This window comes from Vigna umbellata, chromosome 3 (genome assembly GCF_029865625.1).
Source record: "Vigna umbellata cultivar VRB3 chromosome 3, Vumbellata_1.0, whole genome shotgun sequence".
In the NCBI taxonomy this organism is placed as follows: domain Eukaryota; kingdom Viridiplantae; phylum Streptophyta; class Magnoliopsida; order Fabales; family Fabaceae; genus Vigna; species Vigna umbellata.
In genome coordinates this window covers 7,811,726-7,827,486 of record NC_142167.1, presented here as the reverse complement: position 1 = coordinate 7,827,486, position 15,761 = coordinate 7,811,726, and the positions used below count along the sequence as shown (strand labels likewise).

Here is a 15,761-nt window from a genome sequence, read left to right as displayed (position 1 = left end):
TTCAAATAAGCGTTATTTATTGTCTGACAGCAATAGATAGCGATTTCTTAAAAAAACGCTATCTATTGTCAGACACCAATAGATAACACTTTTTTTAGAAGCGTTATCTATTAATAGATAGTGCGGTCATAGATAGCGCTTAAAAAACGTTATCTATGATAAAAAAACGCTATCTATACACTTTTTTGTAGTAGTGCTTAGAGATATGTGAGAGAAAACAAGGAGAAAGAGTTTTAAAGAGATAGATAGTGTTTGAAGTAATGAAATAGAGTTTAGAACATTTTATTTATATTATTCAATTATTTTAAAATAAAATAATCAGTCTCGTTATTTTAAAACACCTATCAACTCTAATGCTCTATTTTCTAAGTTCTTAGATGTCACATAACTATTATGAATGCTCATATACATCCACCCATGACCATACTAAAATAATAATCTATAGTAATTATTAAGTGTAACTATCATGGATAATGTTCCCATTTATTTAAGTCTACATTAAAATAAAATACTCTTTAGAAATATTTTTTTTACAAGTATGAATATTCTTTTCTCTCAATCATTTCAAGCTTTACCTAACCTTTTTAAGTTGTTTACTCTTAATTTAGTCATTTTAAGTTGCTTTACTCTCAATTTAGTTATCTTTCTTTCGTAGTTTTTTAAGTTGTTAAATTTCATCATTCTTAGCTTTGCATGTTGTGATTAATCCTTTATTGATGAATGTTACTCTTAGTTCTTTATAAAGGATGTTACAAATCTACCTTAAATTTGTTACCTTTATTATTTGTGAAACAAATATTTAATAAATTGTACACAAATAAAATCAACAAAGAAATCTATCTTTATTATTTTTCAACAATTTTTGTAATGAATAGTGTATAACTAAAATGAACAAGGAATCCTAAATTTGAGTTGGTAATAACTCCTAAAATTGTTAATAAATGTATAATTTAAAAAAAGTAAACCACCAAACAGGATTTGTAAAAGAAATGGGAAAATATATGAGAAAATGATACAAGTTTAACATTAACCTATATTTATAATTTTGAACCACTTATGAATATTCTCTATATTTATATTAATCAAGGGGCTATCTTAATCTTTTATAGATGAATTTTATATTATTTTTATTCTAATCTACCATTTTAGTTTGTCCAATATATTCCTTTTTTGATGTATTAAGTTTCGGATTATTATTTTCTTGTTACTCTTAAACACACTTTGATTTTATTTTATGAGATGCTTGGCTTTTTGTTTGCATATTTTCTATGTGAAGTTTGTTTCTAGTGCAAATATAAAAGGACTTTAATGTTACAAAGTTCAAGTCATCATATCATTGAAACCAGAAAGAGCCTTTGAAATACATTCTATCTTTTTCATCTTATTTTTCTAAATTTGTGATTTATATCACATATTCACATATTTCTTCAACATATTTACAGGCAAGTCATCATTAATTCATGTTTTTATTGATAACAAAATTACTTTTATCGTAGAAATCTTTCGTTCTTATCATACCATAAGTAATTGTTGATTTAAATCACTTATAGATCTTGAATATGAATGTTTTACATTATTTATTTTCTATAGAATCATTTGTTTCTATATTTTTTATTTAGAATACTTTTTTCTTGCAGTGTCCAAATTTACTATAATGGAAAAAACACTAGTTTTAGTTGGACGTACCGGTAATGGAAAAAATTATTGACTATATGATTCTAGTTTTCACGGCAAAAGATGACTTAGACGATGGAGACACGTTTTAAAAATACTTAGCTAAATCTGAAAAACCTCTCCAGGTTCTCTTTGCTCTCACCTTCATCAATATATTATTTAATTTTTATTATTAAGTGTCTATTCTAATTATGGTGAGAAATAAAAATTATATATATATATATATATATATATATATATATATATATATACCATTAAATGTTAATATACAAAAGAAAAAATATTTAACGCGTTTATTATTTTTTAGTTAATGTATTAGTCAAATTTATACGGAAGTTGAAAGAAAGAAACACATATTAGTATTAAAGTAACTATAAATTATTATAAATTCTATTTCTTAAGGTTTATATACATTATTTTAAATTATATTTTTATATTTAAATAAACACAAAGCATTGTAGCTTTCAATTATCAAACCAATGATTGATATTGCTACTTTTAATACAATTTATTTAATATGTTGAAATACAAACTTCTTTGTGTCGTTCATGTGACAATCGAAAGGAAACAAGTTAAAGAGGTTCTCAAACTTGTACATAAAAAAAATGAGTTGTTCAAAAGATTGAAGGTAAATTTCTCATAAATATTGAAAATATTTTTAAAATATTTAAATTTTTATAAATAATATATAATATGTATCTCTTGATATTGCAGGAGGAAGCAACTGCAACCGAAAAAGCTGAAACAGCTAAAATGAAAAAGCGTCTACAAAGAAGATATGATAGTGTGTTTGAACAAATGGCTTGTGCGACTATACATTATATCATCTCATATTTTTTTCATATTTGTTTTTATTTATTAATTCAAGGTTAAACATATTAATATTATCTTAATTTCTGAAATGATATTTTATTATATAGATGCAAAAAGAAATAGAGGAAGAACTTGAGGAGCTATCCAGACTTGCAGCTGAGGAAAATTACTAACAATTCCAAATTTCATCAAATAAAGAAATTGAAAAACTCAGATGCGATCTTAATGAGGCAAATATAGGAGATGTGCCATTCTCTAATTGTGATGCATTCAAATATTTGTATTTTATCTTTATGATTGTGAGTGTTTTTATTTGTGAAATATGGTGTGATACTCCTTCAAAAGTTGTATATATTTATTATATATTTCTTATGTAACTAAATTATGTTTGAATTATATTCTCTTTTTTTAACATTGAAATAACTCTCATCCTATACTTCTCTATAATTATAATTTTTATTATTATCATATGCATATATTTAAACAATGATAATGAACTATTTTACAAAAAAAAAAATAGTATAAGTAGGCTTAATTAAAAAATTAGTATTAAGGAAAAGTTCATGTATCAAAATTAATAAATTAGTCAAGCTATAAAGTTGCATTTGTTGTATTCCATTGAACCCAGAATCCACTCACTCACTGATGGCTTGTCACATAAAAACCACCATCTTACTATTAATCATTATATAATATTTACGAAAATTTTGAGCAAGAAATTAAAACACAATTCCAAATAAGTTTATGTTAAGCACTTTCACATCTCAACTATGTTAACCTTCCAAAATCCAATTGTCATCGTATGATAATTTTATTAAAAAATAAAAAAGAGCAAAATATATAGAGACAATTTCTCATATTCCACATCCACATATAATTCGAAAATATTGCCTTCAATTATCAATATTCATCGAAAAGACTATGTATACGAATCTAACATTGAATTTTCATAAATGAAAATAAAAGTAATTGTCCAAGCAAAAACATAAGAGAAAACCAAAAGATAAAAAGTCCTTTGTTCTCCTTTCGTAAGAATCTATGTAGAAACACTTACTTAATTCCTTTACTCACGTATATATATGATTATTGCAAGTGAGTAACCAAAACAACGCAAAAGAAAATGAAAGATAAACTAATATTTTTTTATAAAGTTCTATCCACGCATTTCATATTATATAATTCAATTTTCAATCATATATTTATTATTAAACTCATCATGCAACATTGGACACAATTAGATCTATAAGACTCTATTGTTGAAGACGTATACATTTGGTGTCGATAATCATATAATGTCTTACACTTGTCATAAATTTACTCCATATTAAATTCAACATATAAGTCAGCGGTAACATTTCATACTGATTCCTCATACTAGAAACCTCTTTCGACTTTCACCATCTAAACCTCATTTTTTGAGTATAGTATGAAATTCAGTAGAGTCAAGATGACTTCATGTTAGAATTCTTACACCAATAGTATACACTTACACTATACAATATGATCTTTCACCTTAGAAATAACCATATTCATATAAGTACATAGTAACACATTCATCATCAAAACAAAACAACTAATAACTAATTCAATTTAATCAAATTCACGTATCATCATGCAACAGATAAAAAATTAGAATTTATAAATATTAATAAGCTTCTCTTACAACTACCATTATCACACCAATATCAACAATTTGACCATAGAATAATTGTTATTTTAAAACAACTAATTAATTCTACAAAATCTACATATTGTAAAACAAATCAATATTTAGAACTTATAAAAATAAATAAACTCTCCTTACCTCAAATGGCTTTTTCTCAAAAGTAAGTTTCCAAAACTTAAAAACATTATCACTCACCACTAGAGATTTTGTTTTAAAATTGATCGGTCAAAAAATGTTCCATAATATCTTAGGTTACTCAGAGTTGCGATCAATTTATGAAAATTATAAGTATTACTATTATTTTCCACTTCATTTCATTATTTTATCATTATTTCAATATTTTCCCTTGTGTAAAGTTTTAAGTGAGGGTAAAATTGAAACTAAGGTAATGGAGGTGTAAGAGTAAGTATGTGGTGCATGAAGTGAAATGGATATATGCCCAAACAATTAGGACGTGTAACGCGAAGAAGAGGGTTGCACGGAGTAAAAACTTATCATTCCCATTTTTCACTCTCTTTCAGAAATCAGGAATACCTACTTCTCACTCTCTCCCTCAAGCAATACACCCATGAATCACGCAAACAGCAGCCGTTGCACCCTCCATCACCATTTATCGCCGGCGTTGCTATCGGGAGTGTCGCCGTCGTTGGGGTTCCCTGCATCTGCGTCGATCTCCCTCCATCGTCACCACCTGAAGATGCCACCGTCACAGCTACTTACGTACGCCGTCAACAGCTGCCACGGTGATGTCAATCGGGCCGTCGTAGGGTCTGTTCTTCCTTGCAACGAACAGACGATGTCTACCTCTTTCAGATCGGGTTGTGCCGCCGCGCACAGGCTAAGTCACCGCCGCTCCCCGTCATGTCGTGACAGCGAGCGCCACCTGAAAGGAACTCCACCCGAGCCGCTTCTCCTCCAAACTTCCAGATCAGAATGCAACAGAGGAACGTTGATGCGCCTCTCCAAGTTTCGCCGAAGTTCAACCACTGCACCTGTCTTCAGGGTCGTTGCCAGCGCTGATCTTGTAGATTTGTACACATTACTCAATATAGTTAAGAACTCCGTGACATAAAAGCTGGTACTCAATTTACTATAATTTATTACACTTTATGTTAAGTGGATATTAAACTAAACCCACCTCACTCTCATACATACATATATATTTAACTTGTTTCATGGGTTTTACAATTAAGATTTTCAAATTTTAATTTTAATTTATTTTACAAGTAAGAATTTAAAACATTTGAACATACTTTATGCAATTGCAAGATTTGACAGTGTATTAATTTTTTATAAACGTTCAAAATTTCAAGAATTGATAAAAGATACTAAAAATATAACATTTGAATAAAAAACAAATCAATACATTTTTATAATTATTATTTTATTCTCCTTTTATGTCATTCTATACTAACCTTTCATGTACTGGTTTGTTTAATTCATTTTTTTGTACCGACTAATAGGTTTAAAGTTATGGTATATGTTTAATAATACCAAAGAAGAAGAATTTTCTATAAGATGAATTGAAAATTTATTAAAGCAATATTCTTCACGAAGAAAGTTAACAAGTAGATTTAAATGTCTATACAACCTTTAACAAAGATAGAATGGATATGCATGAGGAGAAAAAAAAATCTAAAAACCATAGAAAAACAAAGACAGTACAAGAAAAATTTCATAATAGTTATTTTACGATAATTCTTTTAAGAGTTAATTTATTATTTAATTCTTATAATTATAAAAGCGTTTTCTTGCAGTTCTCCAAATGCATAAGTATCTTTTTCAATCTCTGCAAATATAAATTTTAATCCCTTAATTCAATAGGTACAAGAAATTAAAAAAAAATGTATGTGTGAATTAAAAGAAACAGTTTTTAAATATAGAAACTAAGAGAGAAAGTTCTTGTAATTATATAACGAGTGATTAAACCTAAATAGAGAACCTTGCCAATCAATCAATGCCATTAAAGAACCAATAAATAAATAAATAAAATGCATTGAAAATTACTAGAGAGTACACTTCAAAATACAACTTTGAACTTTTGATTGATTCCATAAGACTTAATTACGCTACATAAGTTTGATTTGATTGAGTTTAATTTTAACAGAATTGGAAGTGAAAAGACAATTTTAATTTGGTGGTAGGGAAGAATTTGAAAATAGTGTTGGACCATGGAGGTGCCCTAATGGTTAATTATTTTTAATGAAAATGTAATTGAAATTAAATAATGATTAAGAGGAAGATAGGTGTGGCATGTGGTAGGAGATAAATCCAAATCCAAAGTTTGACTGAACCTTGATAGATGAGCAATTAAAGTAAGAAAATCTTGATTAGTGGGGGCACCACTTTCCCTTATTCTCCGTAACCTGTCCTCATGTTTTACCCCTTTTTTTTCTCTCCTTCATCTCTATTCTTTTATAATTTGTTCCATTCATTCTCTGGATCTATGTATTAATTCAAATTTTAGTTTTTCCATCTCCATTGACATTTCTCCAGTTCTTCTTACCATAGCTGCTTACTGTTAAGTCCTAATTATTAAAAAGATATATTATGTAAAAATCAAACTGGGAAATTCTTCAATAAAATGAGTTTATTTTCAAGTAAAGTTCACCTTGGTGTTTATCTTAGCTTACCCCACCATGGTTGGTGCACATGATGATGAACTGTTGTGTATATTTGTCTTGTTTGAAAGCCTAAACATCCCCACAAATCTAGCAATTGTTTTTATTTAGCACAGTGCTACTAGACAGGAACCTGAACATCGTACCTGCTGCACCCACTGTCTGTCAAATTCCAAAAGTTATTTTCCAGAACCCTTTCTGCATATATATATATATATATATATATATATAAGCAAGGTTGCATTTTTTTTTTTCACATAGGTGGTCTGTGAGAAACAAATAATAAATGGCCATTTCAACTACTTTTACAGGGAAATTATTGCAAGCTCCCCCAACACACGATTTATGTGTGTCCTTCATTATGACTTCCATCTTCAATATTCTTTCATGGAAATAGTAAACCGACTAACTTAGGTTTAATGGCAGATATATAATCGAGTAAATTCGAGTAAATTTGATCGGTAATGTAAAATTAAATTAGATTTAAAATCTATTTTTTATAATAATATTAAAATTATAATTATTAAAATCACTCCTTAATATCTAGTTATATATATATATATATATATATATATATATGTATATTTAAAATTTGTTAATAAAATTTGTTAATCAGTGTTTAAGAACTTTATTTAATGTACAATTAATGATTGTTTATTCTATTATATTTATGTTAAAAGTTAAATAATTAATTTTCCTAATTAAAATAATATAAATTTATATGACAAGTTATTTAGAAACAAAAATATTATTTTATGCTAACAATTAAAAGAAAACGATACACAAACATTATTATTAATTATTTTTAAATTTTGTATGCATTAAAACAAATTATTAATTATAATTATATAAAAGTTATACCTCTAAATAAAACAAAAGTATAGATATTAATATTTATTAATTATTAGTGGAGAAAATTTGAGAAATAGAGGAAGTAGGGTAGTAGTAGCTTGCATAACCCTCTTTCCCCTAATTTTGACACCGGGTCCGTTTCCACATTTTCAAAACCCAAAGTTTGGGTGATAATTACGTCTTTGAAACCGGAAAGCCATTTGGACCACTTTTTTAAAAAGAATGGACAACATTAATATTTTTTAATATTTATAATAATAGTTATATTTGTGATTTAAAAACAATAACACCACGCCACGATTCCTTCTCTCACGTAATTTCAGCTTCCCCAGCAAGTCCTATCTTTCTTTCTTTTCTCCCCGTAAAGAAAACGTTCAAAAAGCAACCCCAAAATCAAACCTATTAGCTCAGGGTAGGTACGCGTACAGCCACACAACTCTGAAATTCGGGACAAGACACACTTTTATTTATAATTTTCATTTTTCTATATCTCTTCAACTTTAGTATATTTATTATTTCTGCCAAAACAAAATAAAAAACGGTGTAGGAAAAGACAAAAACAAACATAAAGAAATTCCATGCAGTTTTCGATTTGAACTCACTCTCACACGCACGCACGGATGCATACACAGTGATTTAGTTGATCAATGGGAAGGAAGCATAAGCATGTGCATATCGTATTATGCATAGGCATAAGCTAAAACTAATGATTAATTTTCCATGAAGCAGAGAGTGAAAAAACCCAAATGAAAAGAGCGAAACCATACCTCAGGAGGAACATGTCGTGGTCACCAACACTAGTAATTACCTCCCTTCTTCTGATTGCCTTATTCGTTGCAGTAACAACAGCAGAAGCAGAATCAGAACCGGCATCAACCTCCGATGCGAATCTCCTCATCCGCTTCAAGCAGTTCCACGTTTCCTCCGACCCCCGCGGCTTCCTCTCCGATTGGCTCCCCGACGCGCCGTCCCCGTGCGCCTGGCGCGGCGTTACCTGCTCGCCCCAGCCACCCCGCGTCACCGCCATCGACCTCTCCGGCGCCTCCCTCTCCGGCACCCTCCACCTCCCCACCCTCACATCCCTCCCCTCGCTAAGCACCCTCGTCCTACGTGGCAACTCCTTCTCCGCTTTCAACCTCAGCGTTTCGCCGTTTTGCACGCTTCAAACACTCGACCTCTCTTTCAACAATTTGTCCGGCAAGTTTCCTTTCGCAAACCTAACTCCGTGTAACCGCCTCACTTACTTAAACCTCTCCAATAATCTCATCACCGCTGGGCTCGGCCTTGGGCCTGACTCTGGGCTTTCCCTGGCCCAACTCGACTTGTCCAGAAACCTCGTCTCCGACGTGAGCCTTCTCGTGTCCTCTCTCGCGAGCTCCGCTCTCGTTTATCTGAACTTCTCCGACAACAGACTCACGGGTCAACTCGGCGAGTCGCTCGTTTCGCGAAGCGCGAACCTCTCCACCTTGGACCTCTCCCACAATCTTCTCTCTGGGGCGGTGCCGCCTCGGCTCGTGAATGACGCCGTTCAGGTTCTCGATTTCTCGTTCAACAACTTCTCGCGGCTGGATTTCTCCTCGTGCGGTAGCCTAACGCGGTTGAGCTTCTCGCGCAATGCGCTCTCCGGAGAAGAGTTTCCGCGCGGGTTGAGCAGCTGCAACAGGCTCGAGGTTCTGGATCTTTCTCGCAATGAGTTTGAAGCCGAGATTCCCGGGGAGATTCTTCGGAGTTTGAGGAGCTTGAAGTCTTTGTTTCTCGACCGCAACAAATTCTTCGGCGAGATTCCGAGCGAGCTCGGAAGCCTCTGCGGAAGTCTCGTGGAGCTTGATCTCTCCGAGAACATGCTTTCTGGTGCGCTGCCTTTGAGCTTCGTGAACTGTTCTTCTCTGCGGAGTTTGAACCTTGCGAGGAACTATTTCTCTGGGAACTTCCTCGTGTCCGTGGTTAGCAACCTTCAGAGTCTTGAGTATCTAAACGTGGCGTTTAATAACATAACGGGACAGGTTCCGTTTTCGCTTGTTAACCTGAAACGGCTTCGGGTGCTTGACTTGAGCTCGAACCGGTTAAACGGCAATGTTCCGTCGTTCTTTTGCCCTTCCGAGCTGGAGAAGTTGATCCTTGCGGGCAATTACCTTTCCGGGACGGTGCCGTCACAGCTCGGTGATTGTAAGAATTTGAGAACCGTTGATTTCAGCTTTAACAGCTTGAACGGTTCGATTCCGTGGGAGGTTTGGGCTTTGCCTAACCTCTCTGATTTGATTATGTGGGCGAATAATCTCACTGGGGAAATCCCAGAAGGAATTTGTGTTAAAGGAGGGAACTTGGAGAATTTGATTCTCAACAATAACTTCATTTCTGGGTCAATTCCGAAGTCAATTGCCAATTGCACCAACATGATATGGGTGTCGCTGGCGAGCAACCGGTTAACCGGAGCGATACCTTCTGGGATTGGGAAATTGAACGTATTGGCGATTCTCCAGCTTGGGAACAACTCGCTGAGTGGGAGGATTCCACCGGAGATAGGCAAGTGTGGGAAGTTGATATGGTTAGATTTGAATAGCAATAACCTAACTGGGAATATCCCGTTTGAGCTTGCTGATCAAGCGGGACTGGTTATCCCGGGCAAGGTTTCAGGGAAGCAGTTTGCGTTTGTGAGGAACGAGGGTGGGACTAGTTGCAGGGGTGCTGGTGGGTTGGTTGAGTTTGAGGATATCAGAACAGAGAGACTTGAAGGTTTTCCCATGGTGCATTCGTGCCCATTGACGCGGATTTACTCCGGTTGGACCGTGTATACTTTTTCTTCCAATGGGAGCATGATCTACCTTGACCTTTCCTACAACTTGCTGTCTGGGACTATTCCTGGGAATTTGGGTGGCATGGCCTATTTGCAGGTGTTGAATATGGGGCACAATAGGCTGAGTGGGAACATTCCAGATAGTTTTGGTGGTTTGAAAGTAATTGGGGTGCTTGATCTGTCGCATAACAGTCTTAATGGGTCCATCCCTGGTTCATTGCAGAGCCTTTCTTTTCTCAGTGACCTTGACGTCTCTAATAATAATCTCACCGGGTCCATTCCTTCTGGAGGTCAGTTGACTACTTTTCCAGCTTCTAGATACGAGAACAACTCTGGCCTTTGCGGCCTGCCGCTGCCATCGTGTAGTGCTTCGAAGAACCGCTCAGTGGGTGTTGTGGTTTGGAAGAAGAAGCAGCCTGTAGCAGCTGGGGTTGTCATTGGTTTGCTTTGCTTCCTCTTGTTTGCGCTTGGGCTTGTGTTGGCTTTGTACAGGGTGAGGAAGACTCAGAAGAAGGAGGAGATTAGAGAAAAGTATATAGAGAGTCTTCCCACTTCGGGGAGCAGTAGTTGGAAGATTTCCAGCTTTCCTGAGCCTCTGAGCATCAATGTTGCCACCTTTGAGAAGCCTCTGCGGAAGCTGACTTTCGCACATCTTCTCGAGGCTACTAATGGTTTCAGTGCTGAGAGTTTGATCGGCTCTGGGGGATTTGGTGAAGTGTACAAGGCTAAACTCAAAGATGGCTGTGTTGTTGCCATCAAGAAGCTCATTCATGTGACGGGTCAGGGAGATAGGGAGTTCATGGCTGAGATGGAAACTATTGGGAAGATTAAGCATAGGAACCTGGTTCAGCTGCTGGGTTACTGTAAAGTTGGGGAGGAGAGGCTTCTTGTGTACGAGTTCATGAAATGGGGAAGTCTTGAGGCTGTTTTACATGAAAGGGCAAAAGGAGGAGGTTCAAATCTTGATTGGGGTGCAAGAAAGAAGATTGCCATAGGGTCAGCAAGAGGTCTTGCATTTCTTCATCATAGTTGCATTCCTCACATTATACACAGGGACATGAAGTCCAGCAACATTCTTCTTGATGAAGATTTTGAGGCTAGAGTTTCTGATTTTGGCATGGCAAGATTGGTCAATGCCCTCGATACTCATTTAACTGTCAGCACACTTGCCGGAACACCGGGTTATGTACCCCCTGAGTACTACCAGAGTTTCCGATGTACAGCTAAAGGGGATGTCTATAGTTATGGTGTCATACTGCTTGAGCTTCTATCAGGTAGAAGGCCAATCGACTCTTCCGAGTTTGGTGAGGACAACAATCTTGTTGGTTGGTCTAAGAAGCTTTACAAAGAGAAGAGAATTAATGAAATACTTGATCCTGATTTAATTGTGCAATCATCTAGTGAAAGTGAACTATTTCAGTATTTGAGAATTGCCTTTGAGTGTCTAGATGAGAGGCCCTACCGTCGGCCGACCATGATACAAGTGATGGCCATGTTCAAAGAGCTTCAGGTTGACACAGATAATGATACGCTTGATAGCTTCTCTCTGAGAGACAGTTTCATTGATGAAGCATGAAAATAGGATATTTACTGTGAGACTCAAAGCCTTTTGACGGTTGAGGAGGAAATAGAAAGTTTTTCAACATTTGGAGTGTTGCTGGACAGAATTGACAATTTCTGGTGACACTTATCTGTCCTACCTGAAATTGGAGGAGGGTTATTGCACTTTCTTTTCTGTATATAAGACATACAATGAAACCAAGAGATCGAAGGCAATCATGGAAGGATGAGACTTGAGGTTATAAGCAGAGTTTTGTATGTTACTTTTGAGCTGATCAAGTGTTCAGTCACTTGAAATTGGTAGATATATACACTTTTTTCCTATGAACTTCTGTTACTCCATCATCATCACCCACACACTTGCTGACGGTCTTGTTTGTCATTTCCATTGGGTTCTGATATCACCACAGTTTTGCTCATTGTGTTTTGGTTCGTATTGCAAGTGACAATTTTTATTTTTTCTAGAAATCTAGAATATGTTGTAAATATAAATGAAATGTGCTACATTGGGTATGCTTTTCCTCACTTGTATGGAACTATAACTGCATAACGGGATTAACACCAAATGATTATCGTTATGTAAGATCAAATAGAGGTTGAAATTTGAATGCCAATAATAGACACGTTTTCTGGTTTCTTACCAACTACTCAAATTTCAAATAGAATCCCTTATAACCCTTTTATAATGCATATTTGATAAATTCATAGCATAAGGAATGATATTTCGTGTATTAACATTGTAATGATCCTGGAGGTTAAATATCATGCATCACTAGTCTAAGGTTAACAGGGTTAATATCTAGGCAGATACCCTATGCTTTAAACTGTACTTTATTTAAAAATAAATTTAGGAAAGTTGACTACTATTATGTTTATTATTAAAAGATGTAATAATCAATTTTCTGTGCCTTTAACAAATAGAGAATATTTAACAATGTATTCTGCGTCCGAGGACAAAGAATACGGATATGGTAAAGATAATTTCCTTTGAATACCGAAAGAGGTAAAAATCTTCTCTATAGAATCCAACAAGGAGGAGTTTTCTTACCACACCTGTATGTAAATGAGGAGTGAAGAGAAGGAGTTGCGTGTTAATAGTCATATTCTATATTTGTTTTTTTGTTTTGTTATGTTTGTGTAACCTCTTTAGAGATTTTGGAACCTATGTATGCTCTGTTTGTGTTCTCTTCTTGATAAAGTGAACAATATTCAGTTCTGTTTTTGTTAAGCTTTTCTTTACCTTTTCTGCATATCAAAATTCTGATATATCCATTAAACTCTAAAAAAAATATATAGTACAAAACTTGCCAAAGATAAAAGTGAAACTCCAATATGTAGTGTTTCAATATGCACCCAACCAAGAATTAGTACGAGGATGTTGAAGCAGATGCAAAAGCAAAAATCAAAGACTGAACATTTTTTTACATTTTCCTGGAAAATCCTCTTTGCATCTACAAGAATAAGGATGTGTTAAATAACCCTTCCAAATACCTTTGCACAGTCTTGTAGCATTCATCTAATACAAAAACACCTTCAAAATTTTAAAAGCAATATTTGTACAATTCATGTATACCATGGATGAAAAGCACCATTCTGATTTTCTTTGCACATAATTCGCATTGGACATGTAGCCATGCATCTTAAAAAAATCAGTCTGAAGCTTCAATTTCAATCAAATTACGAACAACTGATACACCATAAACAGATTCGATGGCATCCAGCCTTGAAGACGTGGCAACACTTTGAACATCAGCTCTAACAGCTGCATGCTGACTGCAATAAAAGTCCCAAACAGCCAGTGAAAAAATAACATACGTAATTTACAATGCAGCTAGCTAACAAGATTAGCTTAGCAAATACATTTTGTAGCTCAGGTGACCAACCCTTTTGTAACTCAATAAAATTTGTTTTTAAACTATTCCAAAAGACTTTTTATCAACAGAAGTATTTTATGTGTATATAAATTCATGTTTATTTCTTATTTTTTATCTAATACAAGACTTTGTTTGTATACCTGTGTGGTATGCTCAAAGTTTAAAAGAAGGAAAATGACAATAGACTTACAACTTTTAACATAACAATAGTATGCAATTTAGCCTGTTAAAACTTTTAAAAACAAGGAAGACGACATTGATGAAAAAAAGCATTCTTAACGACCTATTATGACGGATGAAAATCACTCATCATAATAGATTGACCGGTGGCAGAATTGTAATAAATGTAAAATATATTATGACGGAGTTTGACAAATCAGTCATAATATACAACGTGGTGACAAACTTGTAAATAATTTTAAAACATATTATGACGGAGTTATAAACATTAGTCATAATATGAAATACAGTGAAAAACTTGTAAATAAGTTAAAGATGTATTATCACTTAGTTTTGGACAAATGTTATAATATATGAGAGATAATGTTCATCATGGCTCACATTTGTTCAAGTTTGATAGACACTTAAAGTAACGTGTTTGGTCAGAATTTTGTCTGTGAATGGTATTTGTCACTTTTGTCAAATGAATTAGCTGTCTTTGGGAAGATTAATTGCTATACAGATATAGAACCATCTTTTGCACAGTTATTTGTTTTAAAATCTACGAACGAAGTTGAGAATCATGTAAGGTTGGCTGGTATATTTTGAAGTTTAAAGAAAGATCACCATCATACTGCAGTAGAAGAATATCTATTCTACATCTCCTTGTGATGATTCTATTAGGGAAAATTTTAGCTGAACTGAATACTAAAAACTTATCAGAAACAAGGTAAGTCCTCCTAATGTTCAAAGAAAATTAACAGATATATGCCAACACAATTGTCAAATCAACAGCAATATTCAAACTTTAGTCCTTATGAGATATCAATGTAGCTTGGGTTGATTTTTCTTAAAAAAAATATGTTTAAATAAATATGATTTTAGCTTTTAAAATTTAATGTGAAATTAAAATTTATTTTTATTCATTTGAGTTTGATATCCAAATTTTAAAAATTAATAAATATAATCATTTTAATTAAATAAATTAAAACTTGTCAGAAAATATTTCAAAGTAATATTTGAGCTGTGTATAAGATTTGATACAGTTCAACTCAAATATTAATATAAAAAAACTAATTAAACAAAATACTCAATATTTTATAATTATATTTATTTATTTTTAAAATTTAAATTCTATATATATCAAAATTTAACAAGATAATTTTAATTTTTTATTTAAATTTATTAACTACAACCATATTTAAAAAAAAACTAATTTTTGACATGGCTATAAATGTAATCTAACAGTTTAAATGTTGATAGTAATATATTTTACAAAAATTTACACTGTCATTGAAACTTATGATTTAATAATTCAGGATCTCATTAGTATTAGTAGGTCAACTGTAATGATTTTAATTTACTCTAATTATTTTGCAATCATAAGGATGGATTAATCAATTCTGATCTAATTCAGTCACTCCTGCATCAATAAGATATTATTATTTTTTCACATTTAACAAACTTTTACACACATTTTATATTTATTATTTTACCATTAAATTTTTATTTTTTCTATAAATATAAAAGTTAACTTTTTAATTATCAAAATACCCCAAACAATTATATTATCAACTGGTCTAAGTGATGTAAAAAGACATTTTCTAAAAAATATTACTCCTTTGTTAATTACAAAACCCAAGGCACATTATTTAGTGCATCAATCTAAAAGGGTGATTTTAAAAATATAAAAAAAAAATTGAAATAAAAAAAATATTTTGTTTCTGTTAGGGACAGTAGCCCTATAA

At 33.0% G+C, this 15,761-nt stretch overlaps 1 protein-coding gene and 1 long non-coding RNA gene across 3 annotated transcripts; both read left to right on the top strand.

Annotated features, from left to right (window-relative positions):
• The first annotated feature begins 1,463 nt into the window (after window positions 1-1,463).
• Window positions 1,464-2,863, top strand: LOC148201533 (uncharacterized). Of its 2 annotated transcripts, XR_015784713.1 has the most exons (4): window positions 1,464-1,799; window positions 2,239-2,302; window positions 2,389-2,479; window positions 2,595-2,863. It is a non-coding gene; the product is annotated as an uncharacterized LOC148201533 (long non-coding RNA). The 2 variants fall into 2 exon arrangements; XR_015784714.1 differs by lacking the exon at window positions 2,239-2,302 and having other exon boundaries at window positions 1,481-1,799.
• A 5,263-nt stretch (window positions 2,864-8,126) lies between these two features.
• On the top strand, window positions 8,127-12,091 carry BRL1 (BRI1 like). Its single transcript, XM_088110005.1, has one exon. The coding sequence runs from the start codon at window positions 8,373-8,375 to the stop codon at window positions 11,994-11,996; it is 3,624 nt and encodes a 1,207-aa protein (XP_087966131.1). The 5' UTR covers window positions 8,127-8,372; the 3' UTR covers window positions 11,997-12,091.
• The last annotated feature ends 3,670 nt before the right edge of the window (window positions 12,092-15,761 follow it).

What these genes read in the sequence shown, in the direction of transcription:
- BRL1 (XM_088110005.1), top strand. Translation starts at nt 8,373, where the DNA reads ATGAAAAGAGCGAAACCATACCTCAGGAGGAACATGTCGTGGTCACCA.